At 35.6% G+C, this 11,173-nt stretch overlaps 1 protein-coding gene and 1 long non-coding RNA gene across 5 annotated transcripts in view; both read right to left on the minus strand.

Moving 5' to 3' along the window:
* Nucleotides 1-2,705: 2,705 nt before the first annotated feature.
* The window catches only part of LOC107702739 (tetratricopeptide repeat protein 31-like), a 19,255-nt gene continuing 10,787 nt past the window's right edge, over nt 2,706-11,173 (minus strand). For all 4 annotated transcript variants that reach the window (XM_016505145.1, XM_016505148.1, XM_016505147.1 and 1 more), the window contains exons 5-16: nt 9,803-9,994; nt 9,567-9,692; nt 6,904-6,952; nt 6,708-6,798; nt 6,469-6,610; nt 6,261-6,365; nt 5,609-5,687; nt 5,217-5,250; nt 5,010-5,084; nt 4,814-4,916; nt 4,561-4,664; nt 2,706-4,408 (exon numbers count right to left, since the gene is read on the minus strand). In XM_016505145.1, the coding sequence (XP_016360631.1) occupies nt 4,282-4,408; nt 4,561-4,664; nt 4,814-4,916; nt 5,010-5,084; nt 5,217-5,250; nt 5,609-5,687; nt 6,261-6,365; nt 6,469-6,610; nt 6,708-6,798; nt 6,904-6,952; nt 9,567-9,692; nt 9,803-9,994 (1,227 nt within the window). In that variant the 3' untranslated portion in view covers nt 2,706-4,281. The remainder of the gene's footprint in view (nt 4,409-4,560; nt 4,665-4,813; nt 4,917-5,009; nt 5,085-5,216; nt 5,251-5,608; nt 5,688-6,260; nt 6,366-6,468; nt 6,611-6,707; nt 6,799-6,903; nt 6,953-9,566; nt 9,693-9,802; nt 9,995-11,173) is intronic.
* Nucleotides 7,581-8,535, minus strand: LOC107702740 (uncharacterized). Its single transcript, XR_001635791.1, has 3 exons — nt 8,505-8,535; nt 7,706-7,796; nt 7,581-7,608 (listed from the first exon to the last, which is right to left on the minus strand). It is a non-coding gene; the product is annotated as an uncharacterized LOC107702740 (long non-coding RNA).

An 11,173-nucleotide genomic window follows, 5' to 3' on the forward strand; every position in this document is an offset into this window, starting at 1 on the left:
TTTAGCATTACATCACTTGCTCACCAATGGATCCTCTGCAGTGAATGAATGGGTGCCGTCAGAATGAGAGTCCAAACAGCTGATAAAAACCTCACAGTGATCCACAATAATCCACAAATAGCCTAATCCACATAACTCCAAATCAAATCCATAATGAAGGCATTTTAACTTTAAACTGTAGCTTCCTCCAGTGAAATGTCCATCCCGTTGTTCTCTCACATTGTTTTCACTTGTAAACAGTGCTTGTTCTGTGCATATTTCTCTCCTGATTCAGACGTGCCAACTTTTTCACTGGAGAAAGCATTATTATGGATAGAGGACTTATAATTTTAGTGAAAGCAACTGTCTGAAGTTAAAAACATCATAAAAACAGGATTTATTTATTGCGAACACAGCTTTTTGCTTCACTAGATGTTAATTTATGGATTGGAGTCGTGTGGATTACTTGTGGATTATTGTGATGTTTTTATCAGCTGTTTGGACTCTCATTCTGACGGCACCCATTCACTGCAGAGGATCCCTTGATGAGCAAGTGATGTAATGCTAAACTTCTTCAAATCTGTTCTAATGAAGAAACATACTCATCTACATCTTGGATGGCCTAAGGGTTAGAACATGTTAGCAAATGATCATTTGTGGGTGAACTATTACCTTTAAATGCTTTATACATAATGTTTAAAAAAAGTCAAATGTCAGTTCAGTTTATACACATTTACTGGAAAGACTTGAGTCACAAAAGCCTCTTACCAAGACCTGTGTTATCAATAGACTCTTCCTAAACAATACATACAGGCCACAAACCATTGGCTCCAGGCCACAATAGCAGGCTGGTATTCATACATGCTGTGGGTCGCACAAGTCTTCCCTGATAGTGTGAAGCCTTGCTTTTATAGCCAGCAGTATTTTCCCTGACTCTCATACTCTGTGTGCCATGTGCTCTTCATATGGGATGCCTGCTCACACTAACCACAGGTCACTTTCAAGTGCTGCTGATGAAAGAGAATAATTTTGTGATGCTTCAGTTATTTTGGATGTCTATATCCTGATGCTCTCAAGACATACTAGATATCTGTACAAATTATAGAAACAGTAATATTCAGTCACATTATATTAAGTTTGCTTCATGCCGAAATTATGGAGTTTGAATTTATTGTGAATCCTGTGCAAGAATGCCCTCTAGTGTCAGCTGATATATACATTTGAATTTAGAGTTTATTCAAGGAAAAAGGGAAAGGATTCTGGCTGTATAGTGAAACATTATTACAATTTAAAATAACTGTTTTCTGTTTTAATATATTTTTAACAAATTAATTTATTCCTGTGATGGTAAAGCTGAATTTTCAGCATCATTACTCCAGTCTTCAGTGTCACATGATCCTTCAGAAATCATTCTAATATGCTGATTTGTTAATCAAGCAACATTTATTATCATTAATGTTTAAAACAGTCTCGGAGGGATTGGCATGGTAATGTACATGACAATGTTAATGTATTTGGTCTTGGCGGAATAGCTACACTGCTGCTGCGGCAGAGCAAGTACCGGGACTCGCTACTGCCAATACAGCCACAACATGCTGCTGTATGCATGTAAGAAATACTGCTGCTGCACATATAACACATATGGATAACCCCCATATAGCATACATGAATCATCCCGTAGCAGATCTATACAGGTGGAGCTGGGGAATGTGGAGGGTTTCTGAAGTGCGCTGCCAACTGCTACAGCAAACAAAAGCCAGGTATTTGAATATTGAGCAGCGAGCTCATTGGCTACCGATACAGGAGAGAACCAATCAGCTGCCATGTGACAATGGTGTCACCAGGTCAGATTGAGCTAGACTTATCAGACTGCGCCATCTAGAGTTTCTTGCCAGAACTCTGTATTTGTGATGCTTAATATTTTCATATTAATGATCAATATTAAAATATTGATTCATATTTGTTTGTTCAAAATTAAAAAAAAATAAAAATAAAAATCTTTGTAACATTATAAATGTCTTTACTGTCACTTTGGATCAACTTAATGCATACTTTCTTATTATAAGTCTTAATTTGTTTAAAAAAAGAATAATAATAAAAAATAAAATCTCACTGACCCCAAACTTTTGAATGGTAGTGTATACTTTAAGGGCATTTATTTTGGCATCAAAATGCCAAAAGATCAATGCTAAATTTCTGCATTTTCAAGAAAACTAGACTAGTAAGCTAGTATTTCCAATACAAACTCTGCCTTATAGTGAATAGCACCAAAAAAAATAAATACAAAAGCAGATGAAGAAAATCCCGTTTCTATACATTTATTATTATGACTTTTTTCCAAAGCTGTGCTAAATAAGGGTAAACACAATTTTTTAAAAGAATACGGAGCATGAATGTGACAAAAGTTGGAAAGGCTACAGAAAAAGAATAAAATGAAAGTGGAGAATCACTGCAAAAAGAGACAGAAAATCCTCCATTTGAGTGATAAATATCCTTTAATGCATGACTGAACTATTAAGGGCTCTTTGAGCAGTGAGGAATTGTTGCTGTTTTCAGACTCCTAAAAAAAATTCATAATTATTTATTTGAACATACAGGGGTTTTTAAAAAACCTAAAAATGATGAGCCACAACTGTTTGCCTCAAACCCAAACCAACAAAAGTGACATTTCTCTGGACACACATTACTGTTCGGTATTATTCAGTTTGTCCCCCCCCCCCCCTCAGCTTAAAGATTAATGCTAAAATAACTCATCTGACAGGAAAGCACATATTTTCAAGGCACTCTGGACTGTCACAGAGTCAAAAGAAGCCCAACTAAACTAAAAGCACTAGTGTGACTATAGCCTGCATAAAAACCCATGCAGTCATATCTAAAAACTGAGGAAAAGTCATTAACTGACACGTCGTAAATAGTGTAATGTACAAAAATAGCAATGTATTTGTCTGTAGTACACTAGGTTAACATTAGTGTTTCTTTGGTTAAGTGTTTCAGAAGAGCACAACGAGGTTATAAAAGTTTTCAAATGCATTGAAACGAGAATATCGCTTGATGAAATCATTATCATACCAATAATAACTTAAACAAAAAATGTGCATGCTGTTCTACAAGATGATGTCATGAGGTGGAAGACATGTCTCAAACAGCCAACTTCCTTCTTATCCACTAAACCAAGAGAAAGAACGTTAAATAAAAGAGGAAATGATGAAAACCACCCGATCAACTTTGCACTGACGGCATGAAAAGTGCCAAAGCAAGAGTTCCCTGTGTCTCAGAACTCTTACATAAGAAAACCACAAGATTTTCTGCATTTTGTGGAGCATTCCATGTTCATATTTATAGATAAATGTAAATAATATCTAAATGGCAATGACATACCATTGGAAAATACCATGAAAAAAAATAAATACCACCGATGACTACAGATCATCAATACCTTTAGCGACACGATTCTGACCAAACATACACTCATCTTAAGGGAGGGGGGGAAAAACAGCATCCACCATGTTTTTCGCTTGAGGAACAGCCTAGAGGTCACTATCTGATATGGTAAAGTGCAAGAAAAATCAAAAAGAAGAACTGAAAATAATTAATCATGAGACATAATTTCTTCAAATAATTGCGCAAACCCCTTTGCAATACTGATATGCCCTCAAATGTCTTAAATTTAGTGGCGTTTGAGAGAACTTACTGGAAAAGTCCAATTAAAAATATGGATGAATGAAGAGTTGGAGTGTGTCCAAGGTGGTGGAATCAAAGCAAAACACACAAGTAAAACTAATAAGCTAATTTTCCCTGAATGCCTTTTCTCTTTCTCAACGTAAAATCCACATATGGCATAGTATTATTCTTTGGTACGATTCTCCCATCCTCATTTTGAGGGTTTGCGACCTCAAATACAGAATTGAAGTCGGTCTCTTGGGATGAACTCAAATGTCAAATCAGATCTATGGCTCTTCTTTGGGTTGGTGGTGTTGGCACAGGAAGAGAGAAGAGAGCACACGATATGAGAGGCCATGTAAACCTCAGCAGACGGCAATGCGGTGCAGCGAAGCTCTGGCACTCTGCACCACCCAAACCTCACCTCAAAAGAGACTTTTCCCAGAGTCCTGTCTGCTTTGAAACCCCGTGAGGTTCGGAGTCTGACAGTGAAGAACTCTGACCTCAAGAGAGCCGTCGTAAGACTCTGATCCACAATACTGGTACTGACCTACAGATAATCAAAGTGAAGATTACAGTCCCAACAGTCATGCAGTCGTCTCCCAGAGTTCTTAGGGGAGAGAAAGAGAGGCTAGTGTTGACTCAAGGTTGCCAGTCTTTGCCTCGATGATCAGGAATGTGCTTATAGCGACACCTATCTCCAAAATGACAGCCGGTGGTCCTCCAGAAGTAACACTCATCACTGTTGATAGGACCTCTGCGTCTTGGCCTGGAATAACCACAAATTTGTTTGGACATCTGTGTTTCTTTCAAAGAATATTTGTTTGAACATACAGTTTTTTATGGAAGACAATAATTGCTGTTAATAACATCAAAAGCAAGCGCCATTACTTTTCTCAAACAGCAAAGAAACTGAATTACCCAGCAGCCCCTGCAGGTTGTGGAATGGCAGGTGTTGGCAGGACTCTCTGAATCCGTCGATCTGGATATCGAACCACTAGTCGGGTATTCTCAATAAAATGTCCCTGAGAAGAGTGTGTGTGTGTGTGTATGTATGTATGTATGTATGTATGTATGTATGTATATAAAACTTGATTAATAATGAGAACAACAACAAAAATAAATAATAATAATAATAATAATAATAATAAACTATCATCAGGGTTTCACTCACATTGAGTTTCTCGATCGCATGGAAGGCCATGTTGGCATTTTTAAAGTTAACAAATGCACAGAAACGTTCGTGCAGAACCCGAATGCTGTCGATTTCTCCATAACTGGCAAACATCAACAAAAATGAAAACACAAGTCATTGGAAATCATTTTATATCTAAAATATTGTAAAAGGTCAATGTGGCATCAAATCTCACATTTTGAAGAGGTCCCGCAGATGTTTCTCTGTCAGTTCTGTGGTCACGTTTCCAACCCACAAGGAATTGCAAGGACTTGTGAAAGAGAGCGAGAAAAAGACAGAAAGGGAAATATAGATACAGAATTAAAGGGAGAGAGCAACATTTAAAAAAAATAAAGAAATAAATGCAAAGATCTAAACTGAAATCAGTTAAATGATGGCTTACCCTGGTTGGAGGAAAGCACAGTCCTGATTTGAAGCTGTAAAATAAATATTTTTATATTACATCACAAATTATGCAGAGTTTAGATGTTTATGTTGAAAGAGAAAGATCATGTGACACTGAAGACTGGAGTAATGGTGCTGAAAATTCAGCTTTGCATCAGGAATAAGGTCAATTTTAAAATATATTAAATCAGAAATCAGTTCTTTAAAATAATATTCCAAAAATATTTCTGTGTTTACTGTTTTGTGTGTTACAAAATAACTTGTACTGTAATTTAAGATTCTGGTCAAAAATAACTTCCAATTCTCAATATCTCTAATGTACATCAGTGTATCAATAGCACCCTCATGTGGCTCAATAAAAAATTTGGGAAAATGAAAAAGAGCCCTTACTCTTCGCTGCAACAACAGCCTGCACGGTGTTGTATTTTTCCAGCAACTGAATACTCAGTTCCTCATCATATCCAAGATCCTAACAATGAGAACACCTTTTTTCATTACAGGCCTCAAATTATATTTCTGTGTATACGTTTCAATGGATTGCAATACTTGTGCTTCCAAAAATGTATTTTTAAAGCTGACCCCATTCTAAACTGAAACACTTCACTCAAACATAAAAATTATTCTCATCCTATTGTTATTCGAAACTTGTTTGACTTTCTTCTGTGGAACAAAAAAGGAGATGCTTGGCATGTCTGAGCTTTGTTATGTAGCTCCAGAAATATGGTCATATGGACTCAATTGTTGAAATGTCATTTTTTTCCCACTGATCTTTCTTTGAAAAGAAAACAACAAAGATTTGGAACAAAAAAAGAAAAAGAAAATGATTTATGAGTAATTATCTTGGGGTTTTTGCTTTCTCATGACAATGACATGTACCCACCTTGCAGAGGCTTTGTACAAAGCAACTTTGGGCATTCTGAACGTACAAATTTTATGAGCACGTTCTATAGTTTGTTCTCTGGTACTCAATCCCATAACCTTGTCTTTGCTAACTTTGTCCATGCTCTACTAATTTAACTACAATGAGAAATCCTGTCCTTACCATAAGTTGTTGCACCTTACAGTACAAGAGGTCATTGACCGCTTCTTCGCAGCCTTGGTCCAGTTTTAGCACCTGTTCCATGGCTTTCTCAGCTTCACAGTACCTCTATTACAAACAAACCCACATACAGATTCACTGATACACAGCTATATGCAGATTTCCTCTATATACAGGAAGAAAAACCAATAAATATGCCACTGGGTCGTACCTTAAGTCCCATTAGTGCACTTCCCCTACGGTAATAGCCTTTGGGCCAATCGGGAGCCATTTGGATGGACTTCTCAGCATCTGTGAGGGCCAGAGGATACTGCTCCAGACAACAGTAGCAGTAGGAGCGATTTCCAAAAAACCTGTTATCCAAAAATCAAAGTCCATTAATGAAATGACAAAAAAAAAAAAAGAAAGGTAGTATATGTGGAAATGATTTCATGCATATCAGTGCATCACCTGTAGTCTTTCGGGTCACATTTGATGGCCTCTGTAAACAGACTAAGAGCTTGCGTGTACTGACCCTCTTGAACAAATCGAATCCCTTTTTCTGGAGTGAAGAGAAAGGAGGACTCATATGGACACACACACACACCCACACACACCTTTCTCTAATTGACTAGAAATGTATCAGAAATAAATAAATTTTACACACCTACTAGTAAGGCACTTCTGTTTGTTTTAGCATCTGATAAGCCAATGACCTGTTAAAAAAGCACATTAATTTATATTACAGGAATATTACAGGTTATTTTTAACAATGTCTCTGCATCACTTCTGAGGCATGCTGTATTCAACATTATAATTAGCACATCTCAAATCATAGTGCACTACCATAGTACACTGCTTTTGAAAGAAGTTTCTTATGCTCACCAAGGCTGCATTTATTTGATCAAAGATACTGGGAACACATTATTATTGTTAAATATTATTCCAATTTAAAGCAACTGTTTCCTGTTTTTTATTTTAAAATGTAATTTATTCCTGTGACCAAAGCTGAATTTTCAGCATCATTACTCCAGTCTTCAGGGTCACATGATCCTTCAGAAATCATTCTAATATGCTGATCATATGCTACTCAAGAAACACTCCTTATCAATGTTGAAAACAGTCGTGCTGCTAAATATTTTTGTGGAAACCATGATCATTTTTTCAGAAAATATACATCTTTTGTAATATTATAAATGTCTTTACTGTCAGTTTTGATCAATTTAATGCATCCTTGATTATATTAATTAAAAAAAATTAACTTACTAGCTAAATTTATGAATGGTACACTAAACATAGCCAAGAACCAAACAAACTCAAATATAAAGACATACAGCATTAAAGGTAGCAGTAGGAGCGATTTCCAAAAAACCTGTTATCCAAAAATCAAAGTCCATTAATGAAATGACAAAAAAAAAAAAAGAAAGGTAGTATATGTGGAAATGATTTCATGCATATCAGTGCATCACCTGTAGTCTTTCGGGTCACATTTGATGGCCTCTGTAAACAGACTAAGAGCTTGCGTGTACTGACCCTCTTGAACAAATCGAATCCCTTTTTCTGGAGTGAAGAGAAAGGAGGACTCATATGGAAGACAAATAATGACAAATGGTCTTTGAAACAAAAAAGCATGTTGAATTGCACTGAAAAAATAATGCATTGCATTAACAGTGCTTGCATTTTAAAGCCTTGTATTTTCAGGGCTTGCATTTTTAGGGGCTGAAATTCAACATAGTTGTATATTTCATATGCTACTCAAGAAACACTCCTTATCAATGTTGAAAACAGTCGTGCTGCTAAATATTTTTGTGGAAACCATGATCATTTTTTCAGAAAATATACATCTTTTGTAATATTATAAATGTCTTTACTGTCAGTTTTGATCAATTTAATGCATCCTTGATTATATTAATTAAAAAAAATTAACTTACTAGCTAAATTTATGAATGGTACACTAAACATAGCCAAGAACCAAACAAACTCAAATATAAAGACATACAGCATTAAAGTAATATTTCACAACATAAAATGACAGCTGCTGTGTAGGATTTACAGGAACAAGGCATGTGCAAAAATAATACAGTATTTTTTAAATCAACAAAACATATTTAAAAAAAAACAGACTATTTTAAACTCAACATGTTTTAAAAGCACAACACAATTGGGCTTGGTGGATAAAGGCGAAATCTATAGTACAGTGAAACATGCAAATTCAACATAGTTGTACATTCATGCTGTGAATATTTCAATTCAATAATCCATATTCACCTTCCAGAGTTCACTTCTGAAATATTCAATCTGTTTAAAAATACGATAGAGTCATATTATATTTGACAGGCAATTTTCGGTCCATTTTATTTCACTTTACAAATTCGCTTCAACATGCTTTTTTGTTTCAAAGATATTTGTCATTGTTTTTCTTCCATAAATGTACAAGTAAAGAATAACAGGACAAAGTGTTTGACTATGATATTCCTGTTTAAAAACTGTGTGAAACTTAAATGTGAAAGCATGTGATTTACTGTGAAGCTTTTGAAATATTGTTAAAGAACTGTTTACCTAAAAAATTAAAACTAGGTCATTAACTCACGTTCACATTTTTCCAAACCTATTTCTTTTTGAAGAACATACTGGAATATATTTTTCAAATAATGAAAGTGAATGTGGACTAGACTTCTGAAGACAATTTATGAAATTTAATTTGTTTTCCAAAGAATTCATTGAAGTTTGGAACAACAATGACCATTTTAAATTTTAGGGTGAACCCCACCCATCAGTTTTGATCAATTTAATGCATCCTTGATTATATTAATTAAAAAAAATTAACTTACTAGCTAAATTTATGAATGGTACACTAAACATAGCCAAGAACCAAACAAACTCAAATATAAAGACATACAGCATTAAAGTAATATTTCACAACATAAAATGACAGCTGCTGTGTAGGATTTACAGGAACAAGGCATGTGCAAAAATAATACAGTATTTTTTAAATCAACAAAACATATTTAAAAAAAAACAGACTATTTTAAACTCAACATGTTTTAAAAGCACAACACAATTGGGCTTGGTGGATAAAGGCGAAATCTATAGTACAGTGAAACATGCAATCTATCAGGACAGTGGCAGTACTACCAGCTGAAAAAATAAAAGCTGTCTTATAAGCCCAAAGTGACAGCACCTACAGATTTATAAACTATGTTAATACCCAAGAATCCCAATGCCCAGGTTCAGCATTTATGGGCTCCACCTTTACGACACAAGAGTATGGGCAGCTGACAGATGGCAACAAAACACAGGACACTAAATAAACAAATTACCAAAACTCACTTCTCCTGTTCTGCTCTCATTTTCCTTGTTCTCTTTCGACTTGTGAGCTCCTTTACTTTTAGCTTTGGGTCGAATATGACTGACGGCATTGGCAACAAAAGCACTATTCACATCCCACCCTGGGTCCTAAAATGTAGAAACCGTGTCAAAGAAAGTAATTTAAACAATTAAACATTCAAATAGCAAACTCTTGACGTCCATCAGCGGGAACAGTATGGTTGGCTCAGTTTTTGTACCTCCTCACTAGACCGGGCCGTCGGTTGCCGGTTGCTTTTGTTCCCTGATGCCAGTGGAGGTCCAGGAGAACTTTTACTTGAAGGAGCAACTGGCTTCTCTTCCACCTTTGAAAGGCCTATACCTTCCACCTCCTCTGGCTCAGACTCCTCAGACTCGTCAAGTTCAGAATCAGCTCCGGCATTCTCATCCCCCTGAATGAAAAAAAAAAATCACATTTTAATAATACTTGTTTGTTTTTATTGCTATACCAGCATCTATGGCTATTTTCAGGGAAAGATCAATGTATTTTAAAATAAATAAATAGTATTAACATACAGTAGTAATGAAAAACAACACTTGACAACCAACTCCATAACCAACAAGAACTTTGAGAGTAAAGACTTTTACAGTTACAAATAAATATTTCAAATAAATGCTGAACTTTCTATTTATCAAACAATCATGAACAATTAGGGTTTCCACATAAAGCTACACTTAAGTTTTTTTTTTTTTTTTTTAGCACCAAATCAGCATATTAGAACGATTTCTGAAGGATCATGTGACTTTGAAGACTGGAGTAATGATGCTGAAAATTCAGCTTTGCATCAAGGAATAAATTACATTTTAGAAGATATTAAAATAGAAACCAGTTTTTATTTTAAATGGTAATAATATTAATAATACTGTATTTTTGATTAAATAAATGCTGCCTAGGGTGAACACTAGACATTTTTAGTGACTCCAAACATTTACAGTAGTGTGTGTGCAACAAAAACGTAACTATTTTTAACATGCTTTCTTAAATACCCAATAATCATGGTTGAAAGTGAGATTTCTGAATGTGATGCACTGATTTGCAAAAAAAAAAAAAGTGCAGAAGAAACATCCTGCGTCTAAGCCGTCTCACACCATCCTCAGCCTGTTTTCACACATGTAGATCGATTGCTTTGTTCCGAAACAGAGATTACAATTATTACAATGTTGCTTTTTATTCTTGGTGCGGTTCGCTTTCACACGGCAAAGTTTCTAAACGGACCAAATTTGTTAATACAAGTCACGCGCGAGTAAACTGTTCTCTCATTGGTCAAAGTTCCACGGTTTATTTTCCGGGATTCCACTGAGCTGTCATGCATGTCATGCGTCAGGATGGAACGATAACAGCTTCGCAGGCTTATTGTTGGGGGGTTTTTTTTAGCTGTCGTTATAATAATTTATCATTTTGAGCAGACATTCACAGGAGGTATTAGCAAAACAACAAAGCTGATGCTTTTCACGGAACTTACGTAATTACCCATCATACCCATCATTATAGCCTGGTTCGTTGGTCCGTTAGATCAGATTGGTTTCTCACTACAACCGAATCGCTCCAGAGTTCGTTTTCAATCGAGCAC

Source organism: Sinocyclocheilus anshuiensis, unplaced genomic scaffold (assembly GCF_001515605.1).
Source record: "Sinocyclocheilus anshuiensis isolate Anshui unplaced genomic scaffold, SAMN03320099.WGS_v1.1 scaffold843, whole genome shotgun sequence".
In the NCBI taxonomy this organism is placed as follows: Eukaryota; Metazoa; Chordata; class Actinopteri; order Cypriniformes; family Cyprinidae; genus Sinocyclocheilus; species Sinocyclocheilus anshuiensis.